Below are 14,941 nucleotides of genomic sequence, written 5' to 3'. Positions count from 1 at the left end.
AGTGCATGTGCTATAAGTTCATAGGTTCATAGGTAGGTACTAGGCTATCTGCCCAAGGGCATTTATAAGCCTAGCCAGAGTGTGTCGGCTTTCGCCACCCCATTGATTAATTAACTGATCCTTTGTCAAGCAGAGCCAATGAAGTGATCCCAGGGGTGTATTTTCTGTTACCCATCCACTCATCAAGGTTTCTCTTGAAGAGTCTTAGTGAGGGGCTCTGTCTAATGTAGTTTGGAATTTTGTTCCAAAGCATGGGGAGTCTCTTTGACGGGAATCTATCCCTCCAACATGTTCTATTTATTGTTGTGGCAAGGTTTAGCTCACTAGAGTGTGTGGCTAGCAGTGACTTGGATTTCTTTAGGTGGAGCATGTCCATCAATTCTGAGTTGGACATGGCTTTGTAAGTCAGGCAGAGATCACCTCTGAGTAACTGATATGCCACAGCCGGAGATTTTTCAGTCAGGCTGCATAGGACATATGTTTGAGGCCAGTAATCCTCTTGGTGAGGTACTTTTGTGGTCTTTCCAGCTGTTGGAAGTGTCTTGTGAGATACATCCCAAATGGGGCATTGTACTCTATGATGGATCTAATGAGTGACGAGTAGAGGGGCACTATAACCTCTTTATTTCTAGATGTGAACCCTTTAGTAATTAGATGGGCCACATAGAAGGATTTCCTAACTACTTTGGCAATATGATTGTCAAAGGAGAGATTACTATCTACCTGGGTCCCCAGATCTCTTATTACCTCTTCTGTATTAAGGGGGCTGCCACCTATGTGGTAATTCATGGGTGTTTTGTTTTTCACAAATGGGATGACTATGCATTTTTTGGCATTTAGCTTGAGTCCATGACTTTGACACCAGGTGTCCGTCTCAGTAAGGTCCTTTTGGAGGATGTCCGTGTCAGCCGGAGAGTCAATTATGGCTCCCAGTTTGCAGTCATTGGTGAACTTGGTTAGCCATAGTCCTCCTGTGTTTGCCTGTACTTCTGAGAAGTATATGTCAAACAGTAGGGGTCCCAGGACCGAGCCTTGCAGGACACCACTTGTGACTGGTTTAGAGTCGGACCTGGAGCCCGCTATTCTTACCGTGTGAGTTCTCTCTGTAAGCCAGTTGGAAACCCATCTCATGATGTAGGGGTTTATGTTGAGGCTGGTGAGTTTTTCTGTAATACCCGAGTGGGGAATGGTGTCGAAAGCCTTGGCGAGGTCAAGGTAGGCTGTGTGAACCACCTTTCCCTCATCTATGACCTTGGTAACTGTCTCGAAGAAGTCAACCAGGTTTAGTAGGCAGAATCTGCCCTTAACAATGTGTTGCTTCCTTGCCAAGGCCAGGGCATACTGGGCACACCTCCTTCTGCCTACTGGGGAAGGCTCAGGTTGTTTCTCCTCCGAGTCACTTTGTGCCTCTGCAGGCCTTGGCACTGGTGGGGGGCTGTGTGGCCCTGCCCTATGCTGTTTCTGCTGCAGCTGTTTCTGCAGGATCATATTGTGTAGCATGGTACATACAATGTAGCTGGTGAGTACTGCAAGGCTCCACCGGATGCATCCAGGCACTGGAACCGTGATTTGAGCATCCCAAACACACACTCTATTTTGATTCGTGTTTGTGCATGTGCCTCATTGTGGAGTTCTTGTTCGGGTGTGTGTGCATTTCTGATGGGTGTCATCAGCCATGGCTCCAGTGCATATCCAGCATCCCCCACTAGGTGACCGTGTGGGATGCCCCATTGGCAAATATCTGGTACAGCTGCGTCAGATGCCAGATGTGGGAATTGTGGTAGCTTCCAGGGCATCCAGCATGCACATATATTATTATGCCCTGGGCATCACACACAACCTGGCAGTTGATGGAGGGGAAGCCCTTGCGGTTGATGTAGACCCTACCCAGCTCACCTGGTGGTGTTTTAATGCATATGTGCATGCAGTCTACTGCGCCTACTACCTCAGGGTATTCTGCTATTTGGTGGAAGAGACGCATATTGCTGGCCAATGCCTCACGGGTGATGGGGAAATATACATGCTCACCGACATGTGCTGACATGGCATCCAGGAACTGCTGGAGTACCCTGGATGCTGATGCCTGTGAAATCCCCATCATATCCCCAGTTGGCCTTTGGAAGGTACCTGTAGCTAGTATTCTTAGGCCTACACATACCTTGGTATCCACTGGGATAGGTTCCCATCTGTTAAGTTCTGTGTGTGAGGCGTGACCAGCACAGCTCATCAGTTTGCTGTAGGAAGTCCCTGCCCACCCTATAGCACTTCACTATCTTCAGCTCATGTAGCCCTTGGTTGGTTACCCTGGGTCTGTACACTCTTCTCCGTCTCCTCACTGTGGGTTGCCCAGCAGCATTCACATCCTCGGCACCCTCAGCATCTTGCACATGCTGGTTTATGATAGCAAATGCAGCCCCTAACATTTTTTCTCTTGCTTTCATTTTGTAAAATTTCCCCGTCTGTATACACCGGTGGTGCAGAGGTTTTGAGAAAAACAAGGGGGACAGGTGATTGCATAGTTTATAGTGGTGTGCTGGGCTGGGCTGCTGCCTGTGTAATTGGCTGTTTCTGATACATTTCACCTGTCAGCTAAGCTAGTTCTCCTTGATTACCTTCCAACTGCTGTTTTCCCATCCCATTGCCTCCTTGTTTAAGCCTGTGTGCGCACTGCACAGAGTGCTCAAATGTGCACAGAGCTGCTATTTCCTAGTTTAACTTCCTTTTTCTTCTTGTAAGACCTGGTGCGTGGCACGCACACCTGCTTACACTTTGTAAAGAGTGCTAGGCAGTTTGGACACACCTCTAGCTTAGCTGTGCTACGCTAGGAGCAGTCCCAAGCCACAGGTCTCCAATCTGCTTACAGTATGCCTGACACACACACCCCATGATGTCACCTATATCCTAGTCTTGCACCCAGCTATTTATACTTTTACACTCTTGGGACCTCTGTCACACCCTGGGAATATCTGGGATTCACTAACCTTTCCCTCATTTGCATAGGATTGCCTACTAATGCATAGTTACATGTCCCACACTGAGCCTCCCCCCTTAGCAACCATTACTCACTGACCAAGTTGTCTTTTGCCTGCCATTGACTTGCATGGCAGAAAAAAAAAGTTGTTTTATTTTTTTTTAAACAGTTTGCAATGCCAATGGCCTTCTACTTGGCCATTGGCATGCTTCCTCAATGATATGTAGCCTTTATTTGGAGCTGTCATCGCTCCGTTTTGGAATTTGCAAAAATATACTCGGTTACTAACCGAGTACATTTCTGCAGATTGCACTTGTCTTGCACGGACTATTGTAAGCTTCCTGGATTGCAATATCACCTCATTTGCATGGATTTCTCCAGCAAATGAGGTGATTTGCATACCATGGCTTAGTACGTATAAGATTAGTGCTGGAGCTCTCGTGCACGCCCCTGCCGGCTGTTCCTGGATTGCACGGCAGACGTATTGCCTGCGTGGACTCCTGCACTCATCTTGCACTCTGTGCAGGCTTTTGAGAATCCAGGGGTATATTTTAATAGTAATACCAGCAATGCTATCTTCTGTTTAAAATAAGTGGTTGCTTCCTTATCTCTACAAGCTTAGTGTTTGCACTATTTATTTTAGTATACTAAATCTCATAAACTGCAGTGACCAAGTTTAATTTATTTAAGTTTAAATACCTGTACAATTGTATGCATGTCTAAAACCCTATGCTGTGGATGCTAAATTTCAGTACATTCTGTGCTGACTCATTTTACTGTCTGTGTATGCCAGGCTTAGTACATTGCAATCAAATCAAGTATGCTGTAATTGAGTATGCAAAATATACTCTGTTGCATTATCGTTCTGTGCACCCAGGGTATGCACCTCTGCAAATTAGCACATTATTATGCTCAACAAATCATCAATCAATCAATCAATGCAGAAATACATTTGTAGAAGGAACACTTTGCATTTTCCCTCTGATGGAATATATGTAAACATTCTTCCTTTGAGACTGGGGATGACAAGAAGTTCAAACAACCAGTAGGTCCCAGCACAATACAGCCATGTAATGTACCAGATGTGAAACAGTGAGTGTACTAATATCATTTACTGCTTTCCCATTGCTGGATTATTGGCTCCTGCTTTGATCAGCAACTAAACGTTCAGGCAGCTGGTGTCTCCAAGCACAGGACAAACACATTATCCACCTAATGGAAAGCAGCATTTATTACTAATCCAGTTACTACTTTTCTGGTCAACTATCTTATTTTTTTTAATTAGTCTGTGAACCAGATGGTGGACCACAGATTCTCTTTGCCTTAACTTATCTTTCACTGCATGAAACTGGAAGGAATATATTTTGGTTTTCTATTTTTGTTATTACTACCTAGGTAATGGCACTGAAGTGGTGGTGCTGCGGTAGCGTTGTCACCTCACAGTAAGACGTTGTCCTGTTCAATTCTCAGCTAAAGCGTCTTCTGTGTGGAGACATGCATGAATGGGTGTACCTTCTTTGAAGGTTGTGCATCAGTGTTGGCAACTTGGCATGTAAAAATCTACTGCCAATCATTAGCGGACCAGAGTTCCGCTGCGGCAACCCCTAACCAGGAAAAGCCGAAAGACACAACAACAACTGCCTAGGTAATAGCACCACATTACCAAGGCTGGCATAAAAACATTATGTTACCAAAACACAAACACACTTGAACATATATACAGACACATGCACACACACACACACACACACACACACACACACACACACACAAACACACAAAGCACTCATGCACATACATACCTATGCATAAATGGGTAGAGGTTTTAAGCAATTTTAAACCAACATGAAAGAAAAAATTCTTTACAACAAAATGATAGAAAGAAAATAATGCCTCAGAGTAAGCTCCTTCTGTTGAAGTCTTACAGACACATACACACATCTGAAATGAAACAACAAGCATAAACACTCACACATGCTCAGGTGGACACAAGTTTGTTCATTTAATGTTTAAAGCAGCAGCAGTACTTTAAAACTAACATTGTACAACACATGAAACTCCATTTCCATACAAAAAGAATCCTAGCAGATATAATTCGGTCTATTTTAACAGAGTAGTTACAACTCACATTAATACGCTGGTGCAACAGTACACTTGCCTATGAAAGCGGCTATCAACAGTACTATTAGGATTCTGAATTTGAAGATTTTAGTCATGGAAAGCAAACACTCTTGATGCAGTATGTCTTTGCAGTTTGACCGAAGACTGGTAAATTAGCCAGCCTGTTAGTGATGGATTGATTTACAGTAGTGGTAGCACTACACAGATATGAGATGCTGCAAATCTTCCATACATCAAATGTACAGGCTGCAGCAAGATCCAGTTAAAACAACACTGCAAATTCTTCTAAGCATTCAGTGCGATTGTCATATCATGTTTTCTGAATGTGTTTATGATCAGATGAAGTACAAAAAATAACTATAGTTTGCTAGCATTTAATATAATGGCCATATAATATTCATACAGTTGTAAAAATGATGGACTAAGTTAACTTTTTCAAAATACTATTATACTGCAGTTGTATCCTAAGCAGCTTTCCATTCAGTAACATTTTTTAAATGTGATAAATTTGCATTTCACATAATTAAAAAAAATTGGAAATGTTTCTCTATCTTAAACTTCCCTGCCTATGTTGGTCATGTGACAGCAGCAGCAGAAAGCAGCATCCCCACATAATTAAGAACTACACGACTATATACATTTCTGAAGTACAACCATATGCATTTATATTTTTCTCACTTAATTAAGAATGACGGTCTACTTACTTCCTTCTGCCCATTTCTTTCTTTTTATTTTGTTTTCCACACAGTGAAGGCATACACAATTAATCATGGGCAGTTTACCACTGAACACAGCTGTGAAGTTCAATTCTCATTTAGACTGTTTCTCTTGAAACATTCTGTAAACCACATTACATCTGTGCCCTTTGTCACAACCTGGGAGTCAATTAATGTCAATAAAAAGGAAGTTGTTTTTCCTATCAGAAGGTAAACCAAGTGGAATGCCACTGTATTTCCAGTAAAAGAGACATTTGTAATCCAATTTATGAGTTCTGTTTTTTAATGCATTTATGTGTGCAAGGAAATTTAATCACAGAAAAGAGACTTAGCTTTGCTATAATTATTATTTGAATGACATGCTCACTAACAGCAACGATAGAAAACATTATTTGTATTGGGAGGCTCTTCTCTGGCTGATTATATTGTCTTGAATGCAGAAGGTATTATTTATTTTGCAATGTGATTTGGACAGAGTTGACGATGAGTGCATACTGATTTACCAGATTTGCTACACATTGTATATTAATTAACAATATTTCTTTATTTTATAAATTTATTTTATAAGTTGTACAGACCAGAGAACATAGTATGGATGCCACATATCCTGTTATGGTGAAAGACAAATATTTAAGTTCCAGCCTTCTCTTATCTCCTGCCAAGCTTTGGTATAACTGAGTATGCCAAGTTACAGGACCGCAAGAAGAATTAACAGGCTCGCTCTTGCTAATGATGTGTGTTGGTCAGGTCACAAATAAACAAGACAATATACATTACAAAGACATGCATCTAGAGCATTTCTCCCTGGACCTCTGCTGAAAATTGGCTTCATTCCAAGTTGGACTTTCCTGGTTAACAAATGTTAAATAAATAAATAAATATAGTAGATACCTCATAACATTCACATCACTGTACCACCTACTGTGTCCAGTAACATTCTCAAGGGGTTCAAATCTTGATCCTTTGTTGTTTTCCACAGTCATTATTCGGTATCATTGCTTAAAAATGTTCTTCTTTTGGCTTTTCCCGGTTAGGGGTCGCCACAGCGGAATTCCGGTCCGCTAATGATTGGCAGTAGATTTTTACAGTGCCGAGGTGCCAGCCCAACGCCCAACCTTCAATGAAGGCACGCCCATTGACGCATGTCTTTCGAACACCACTCGACCACGGGGAGGACATGCAGACTCCACACAGAAGGCGCTCCAGCCGAGAATCAAATGGAAGAACCTCTTGCTGTGAGGCGACAATGCTACCGCTGCACCACGGTGGCTTTGCTTAAAAATATGGTACTAAATTTAACTTTGCACACATGATATTTAGTTTTAATGATTCATGATCCAATGAGGCCACACTGTTGCACTGGAAGTGTGGCGCCTTCAGATTTGCTACTGCATAGACAACGGTCACATGTGCCAGTTACTATGCAACACAGTGGGCATTTTTGAGAGGATGTTCAGCTATGGCACATGAGCACATTACAGTTTCTGTGATACCAATCACACAAAAGCTGCATTTTAGTATAGAACTACAGTTTCATTTAGTACTGTATAGTGCTGCTGTAATAGCCCAACAACTGACACCAGGAACAATGTGGTATTCACACACACACACACACACACACACACACATGTATACACACACTTGGATTTATATCATATTTTCAGGTTTTCAGAAACTCAAAATTCATATGCTCTTGAGTTTCCAAAAACTCAAAGTAAAAAAAAAATCTGCATTTCTACACAGCTCCCCACTTTCAGGGTACATCTGCATAAATGTACATAGGGGTTTTTTTGTTTGTTTGTTTTTTTTTTTTAACTTGAACTTTCTGAAACTTGATCATATGGTCTTGACCATATAAATTTCAAATTTCCAAAAACTCTATAATATGAAATGTGTGTGTGTGTGTGTGTGTGTGTGTGTGTATCTGTGTGCAGGTGTCTTTGCATATGTATACATATAAATATATATAGATATATACTGTATAATATGTATTCATATTTTATATATACGTGTGTGTGTGTGTGTGTGTAGAAACACTTTATAATCTCGAAACTATAAAGTCGAAGTTTCAAAATAGCGAAAGTATATAATCGCGAATTTGAATATCTCGAATTTGCGGTTATGGCTTTACGCTACATAATGTCCGGGATTGTATGTGGATGGTGTGTGGTGCCGTGTGTGAGCTTGAGTGTATGTGAGTGTGCTGATATGTGTGATGTGTGTTTGAGGGACTGTAGAATGTGTGTGTGTGTGTGTGTGTGTGTGTGTGTGTGTGTGTGTGTGTGTGTGTGTGTGTGCTTTTGTTTATTGTTTGTGCTTATGTGTGTTGTAGGTTTGTGGATGTGTGTTGTTTTGTTTGTTTATGTTGTGATGTGGGTGTTATGGTATATGTGTGGTTTGGTGTGTGCCATGTTTTTGGTGTTTTGAATTTTGAGGTTCTGGGCTTCGCAGTTTTGGTGTTTCGGTGTTGTGTGGATTGGATTTCATGGTCTCGAAAAACTGAAATTCAAGATTTCAGCATTTCGAGATTATGAAGTGAATCCATGTGTGTGTGTGTGTGTGTGTGTGTGTGTGTGTATGTATTTGTATGTGTTTCTGTATTTCAACAATATGAAGTACAAAAAATAGCGAACAGCAAAATTTCGATCCAAAAGGATCGAAAAGCAAAATGTCAAAAAACAAATTAAGTTTTTGCAGAGCTGCAAGCCCACTGCACCCCACCACACCACTTGCTAATTATATATACCATTTCTGAAATCACACAACAATAGGGAAATTCACACTCTCCTGATCTGCAACCCTCCCACAAAGTAATGTCAGCAGAAGTGATCGGATACTCATTTAAAAATGTAGGGTATTATGAACATTCAATTATATAGAGTGTTTCCATATCGATATATATATATATTTTATACATATATATATATATATATATATACACACACACAAACACACACACACACACACTTATGGATTTCTGACATTTCACATGAATGTCATAAAACTGAAACCTCTAATCAATGAACATCTAATGTTCAAAACTAAAACCACTGAAACCACACATACCCTACTTTATATTATATAAACCATTAATTATATATACCAATTCCGAGATTGCATCAAGCAGGAAAAGGGCACATTTCTCAAACCCCAGTTTATTGACTAAATGTAAGTAACCAATGTGTGCGTGCGTGTGTGTGTGTGTGTGTGTGCGTGTGTGTGTATGTGTGTGTATGTGTGTGCGCGTGTGTGTGGACATATAGCTAATACACACAAGCACACACACACACACACACACACACACACACATACAAGCTATTTGTGTATCTATCCATCTATCTACTTATCTATTAAGGATTAAAGACTTTGTTTTCATCTCAGCTCTAGAGAATAAGATTATGCAACTTACTTCAGAAGCATTTCCTTTAGTTAGCATATCTAATATACTGAACTTGTACAACTGGTCTCCAGTGTCTGCTATACTGCAGACCTATTTTATGATCATATTAAAGGTATTTATGGCTCCACACAATTTGGACTTAATTTACCCAAAATAACTCCACGTCTTTTTCAATATTCTTCACTTTCTTTCCTTCTCTGTTCTGATAGGGGCTTTCAAAACAGATGCTGTATTTGGTTTACTGGAGCCACTGCTATACAAAGATTTACCTGAAGTTTTTTTTTATTGATTCATGTTTAAGGACTTTCTTGTTTAAAGTTCATATTACTAAAATCATAAATTCTTTACATAACAAAGTGCCTTTTTTCTTTTTGATTGCACTTTTATCAGCTATACTGGACATTGATCACTAGGATAGAATATGATCTGTAATATTTTTGCTATATTTTTTATCAATATTGCATCTAGGGGTTACATAAAGACATAACAGTTCAGGCATTCTCAACTTTACAGTGTTCATTCTCTCATCTCATATGAGTTGTATCTTACCATTTGGTAACAGTCGTACTTTTTCACAATTCTCTTGAACGTTTCTATTTCATTTCATTTTTTTTTAAAACTTTTGTAGAAGAGATTGTCTTCCTGAACTCATTCATTTCATTTCCTGGAAGACATACATTTAGTTTTCAGACCAGCTTGTCAGCAATCTATATTTTAACTTATTTTAAACGGTGATACTCTTGATGCAATCTATTTTATTAACAGCTAAGGATACTTAGTATTTTCTTTTACTGTGATGATTAAAAGTATTTGTTAACAGCTGAACTGTTATAAAGCAACATTTTCAGAGTGAAGACAAAGTTGAAGAAACTGATTACATTGTTTCAGCTATTTAAAATTACCCCTTCAAATTAAAAGCAAATGAAGCTCCAAAGTGCCACAGTCTTTATACTAAGGGTATAAACTGCAACACTCAGAGAAAATTTAAACACGCCGCTTGATATGTTAATATTCAAATGCACAGTAATTCACCTCAAATGTAAATTTTATTTTTATGTAATTAAATTTGCTTTTGTCCAAATATATATGTATACTAAACATGTATTTTAAATAGCTCTGGACACTAATTCGTTAATGTATTAACACAGAATTCTAATAACTCTGGGTACCCTGATGTTCCGAGCTGCTTGGAAACATTATGGCTTTGCACGGTGTAATATCTAGAAGAATAGCATGTTCTAAAGGAGACAGGTGACTGATGGTGGCGTAGGCTTGTAATGTTTGCTGTGTAAATAGTATTAATGTCACAATTTCCCAGAGAAGCAACTTAATCAGGCTGATAGTTTCAGCTGTCTGAATTTTAAAAGTAATCTCAGTAGACAAAGTAAGTGAAACTCCATGATGTTGAAAGGATGTATATGTAAATATTAGGGTAAAATTGTAAAATCTGGAGCATTTCTCCCCGGGCCTCTGCTGAAAACAGGCTCTGTGGAACCTAGTCGGACTTTCCCGGTCAACAAATGATAAATAAAAAAAATAAATAAATAAAAGTGAGGCAAAGTTAAATGCAGTACTTGACAATGAGGAAGGTCAAAAACATTTTAATTTTAATTATGTCTGCTGTCTGCAGGCTGCAACCTCTCCCCAAAAATATACAAAAATTCCTTGCAATGAAGTTTGATAAAAGCCCTTCCAGAATTCAAAAGCATAAGATATCTATATGGACTTTTCTTCCAAGATGAAAAACAATGCACAAACAGCAGCATGTGCAACAGTCTAGTGTACAAAGATTTAAAAATTGCTAATATCAGTATTAATAATTTGTGTTGCATGTATTTAGTGTAATAAGACATAATTGAAATAATCTTGCTTTATTCAAATCTGTTTTGAGCTTTCAGTTATTATACCTTTATATACTCAGGCTTATACAATATAAGATTGATAGCTACTTTACCAGAAGAGATGCCTGCAGTAAAAATGGCAGTTTGTATGAGTTATAGACTCTGTCTGGAGAAATAACGTGTATTTGGCATATCTCATAGCATTGATATCTCTCTAAAGTACTCATAACAATAAGAAAAATAAATAAATATATCAGCAGTAGCCAATGTCATTAAGATTAATAAATGAGCAAGACAAACATTATTTTACTGTTTAAGTGGCAGCTATATATGTCTCACATGGCTTTGATTTGGATAACTAGATTTAAGAAGTTTGTGTTAAATAATATGAACATACTAGTGAATTTATTTAAGAATAATCTCTCAGAGTACCAATGTGTATCAGTTATATTATAAATGTCTAGCAGGCAAACTGTAGCTCTATGAATTTTACTGCTAATGTCTGCATATATGTGCAGGTCTTTGTTCATGCACACATACATGCGGATGCATGTGCTCATGTATGTGCATTCAAGTATGGCTGAGTAAGTTACATGTATACAATGCATTCTGCACAACAGGCTGGTGAAGAACGTTAACATTATGAGTGAAACAGCCAAACCATGATTCATGACTCATGAAATATATTTCTCAGTCTGAGACAAAATTTATAAAGGGGGTGAGAAAAAACAATAAGGATGTCACCCCCTGACTATTGAAATCATGCCATACAGTGCAGTATTACCTAGTGACCATGTACTGGTATTGTATGCATTCAACAGCCCATGGCTCCAGATATGATGGTAGATTTTTCTTGTTACAGACAAATCCAACATATCGTTGGTGTATAGTGAAAAAGAAACAACTGCCACTGTTATTATCAGAATTTTGGTTTGCTTTATAATGTATTCCTGATGAACTGGAGCGTTTGCTGTCAAATTGTCACATTAGCAGTGTATATCACTCATGTCAGACGAAGTCACTGACAACCAGACGTCTTTTCAAACAAAATGATAATCAACTAGTCAACAAAATTACAGTAATGTTGTTTGCAATTTTTATATACAAACTCAACTAACTTAAAAAAACAGCTATAGAGAATTGCATGAAGAAGTAAGCCAGGACATGTGGAACATGAGTCATGCTTTGTTAGTCGTTTTATAATATCTGATGTCTTCACATTCCCATGTACATTCCACATGTTAGGTCTTAAAACTGCATATATCTTTCTCAAACTGCAAGCATATCTAAGCATGCAATATTTTTCAAAGCTTGAAAAAATCCGGGGAGAAGTATCATTTGCATAAGGACATATGTTCAGTCAAACAATGCACAAAAAGATGTTGATATATACCCTAAAACTGATTTATTTTAGACACAGTCTACCGCTGCAGCATAACAGCTGATCTGTTTAACTATGGTGGAGAACAGTTTTATTAAAACATGAATTCTGTTTCTGCAACAAGGAAAATCCCTGATCAGAAAAGGGTTAAGTAATGAAGCATCTATTGATACACAGCCCCTCACTGTAAACAGATGCAGTTGTCATGGCAACTAGCACTTGATTCCATGGCTACAGCTGCGAAACACATATCTGGGAAGCACCATTTAGAAACACAAATCTTGCTACATCCGATGGTAACTATCAAAGGTTTTGTGTGTGTGTGTGTGGGGGGACAGGCATGAAAAAGCCTGTATTTAAGGAGCTGTCAATCCTGAATATGCATGGACACCTAGATAAAAGGATGCATGACAAAGTGCAACATCGGTCAAGTTGTGTAGAGCCCATGCTGTTCAGTCTTCCAATGCAATTCAAAATACCAGGCATTTATATTTGATGTTCACAGTCTACAGTAGTGTTCAGCGATAAAACAAATTATCAGCTCTTAGGTCCTCGCATATTTTTCTGGTCCTAACATCATTTTTGTTTATAATGATTGGTACAGTAGAACACTAGCCCAGCACTATAGTTAGTTCTGTGATTACCCCCAACCCCACTTCTCTTTGTCTTACATCACATTCTGTGAGATGCAGAAACTGAGGAATTTATCTACTTTGTACTTACATGCCAGATGACAAAGAATATCAGAGATGCACAGAGTACTAAGGTAAGCATGTAGCAAAAAGCAGCAAACGTAAAAGCCATTTCAATCCACACCACGAGTAAAGAACGTTCCGCTTAAAAATGTTCGTAGTGCCACAAAGATATTGCTAGGAAATTAAAGTTTCGATAAAAGGACCTTCTCCAGTTTCCAGTACTGATTAATCACAATACTTTTGATGTTTGTTTCCTCTGAATTGTTAATATTTCCACACGCAGTACAAAGAACACTCATCAGCATCCTTTACAGCTCAAGACGCAAAAAAGCAAAAATTACCGATTCTTCCCCATCTCCTCATGTCTTCTTTCCACTAAAAATAACATTGTGCTCGTTTTGATAGTTTTCTTTCATTTCACCTTCATTTCTCTATACTGACTGAATGAAGCAAAATTACAGCGTACGTGTGTGTTTTATTCCATCCTACTGTACCACCAGAAGCTGTATTCGGTTAAAACGTGGTCCCCTTGGTTGGCTTCTGCTCAATGCCCCTCACAGACTGCCATTGTGCTGTATAAATTTGTGGCTCTGTGGGGAAGCAAGGCACGCCTAAACAGTCAGTTCCTACTTTATCCCGCAGCTCTCTGCTTTCACAGCCTCCAGGTCCGATAAAGTAAGCCACTAAGTGGAGCGTACAATAGCTAGGACTGGGGAGGGGCTACACAATAACTAAAAAATACAGGGTTTCCAGGCCGAATTCAATGTTAACTAGGGACATGCTTCAAAATAAGTTGATTCCCATCAGCAAGCTGTGAGCTACCATGCAAAACACAACAGTAGTGCCTTTTTTAATTTGGTGCACGCATTTCTCATTTGGACACGTAGTGGTTTCCGATGCGTGGCTGACCACAGAAGTGCGGATCACTATACATCACACCGGTGAAAACTCCACGTAGTTCCGTCCATGCCCAGAAACACGCATCATATGGTGCTCCAACTGTCGAATATTATACTTGGGACGGATGATAAGCGAAACTGATAAATCGCGTTTTATGTTTCACTTATTTCCCTTTTAACTTCCTTGAAATATTTTGGTCACCGCTCTTGCAAGTCGTCTGTGTGGTAACCCTTATTATACACTACAACCACTTTAAACAGTGCGTAGAAGATATGTAATGTACCTGCAGAAACTGTGATGCTAAGAAAATGCCATTTTAGTAAAGGCAGGTGCATGGAGATGAATTAATGTGACACAGCTGTAAAATGTGCCAGACCTTCAGCGGTTAGAGTGGCATATTTTAATCTCTTTGCTCTTCTTTACGAAAACTTGCCATTTTATTATTTACGTGGATTAATGCCTTTTTAGGGAGAAACAGATCGGCTCAAGAACCGAGCACAAAAATGGAGTACAGCGTGAGTTTTCGTTCCATCAGTAGACGTTTTTCTTAATTTTTGAGAATCCTTCACACATGAACGCCAGCTCAGCGTTACATAGGTGTGTAGCGGAAGCTGTGAAATTGTCACCTGGAGAGCCAGTGTGCATATATTCATATATATATATATATATATATATATATATATATATATAAAGTTCATGTTCCTCAAAATTCCACATTGAAAGGGTCTGTGACACATTCAGTGTTAGGAATTTTTTTAACTGATATGCATGTTGAATAGAAAAGAAGCATATTAATTCATTAAAATATCTTTTTCATAAGTAAAACCAGCACATTTAACCATCCTGTGACCTTCCTAGTTGAATTTGTTATTAAGCTGTTAATATGTGTTCCACAGTTTGCCCATTTGTTCCACAT

The 14,941-nt window shown here is 39.0% G+C and overlaps 1 protein-coding gene across 1 annotated transcript in view; it reads right to left on the bottom strand.

Moving 5' to 3' along the window:
- CNIH2 (cornichon family AMPA receptor auxiliary protein 2) overlaps nucleotides 1-14,573 on the bottom strand; it is a 1,918,708-nt gene extending 1,904,135 nt beyond the window's left edge. The window contains exon 1 of the mRNA XM_044075684.1: nucleotides 13,154-14,573. Within this exon, the coding sequence (XP_043931619.1) occupies nucleotides 13,154-13,234 (81 nt within the window). The 5' untranslated portion in view covers nucleotides 13,235-14,573. The remainder of the gene's footprint in view (nucleotides 1-13,153) is intronic.
- Between the last annotated feature and the right edge of the window lie 368 nt (nucleotides 14,574-14,941).

This window comes from Protopterus annectens, chromosome 6.part1 (assembly GCF_019279795.1).
Source record: "Protopterus annectens isolate FY-2018-M chromosome 6.part1, PAN1.0, whole genome shotgun sequence".
NCBI classification, from domain to species: Eukaryota; Metazoa; Chordata; order Ceratodontiformes; family Protopteridae; genus Protopterus; species Protopterus annectens.
Note: the sequence above shows the minus strand (reverse complement) of the source record. Positions and strands in the feature narration are given on the sequence as shown.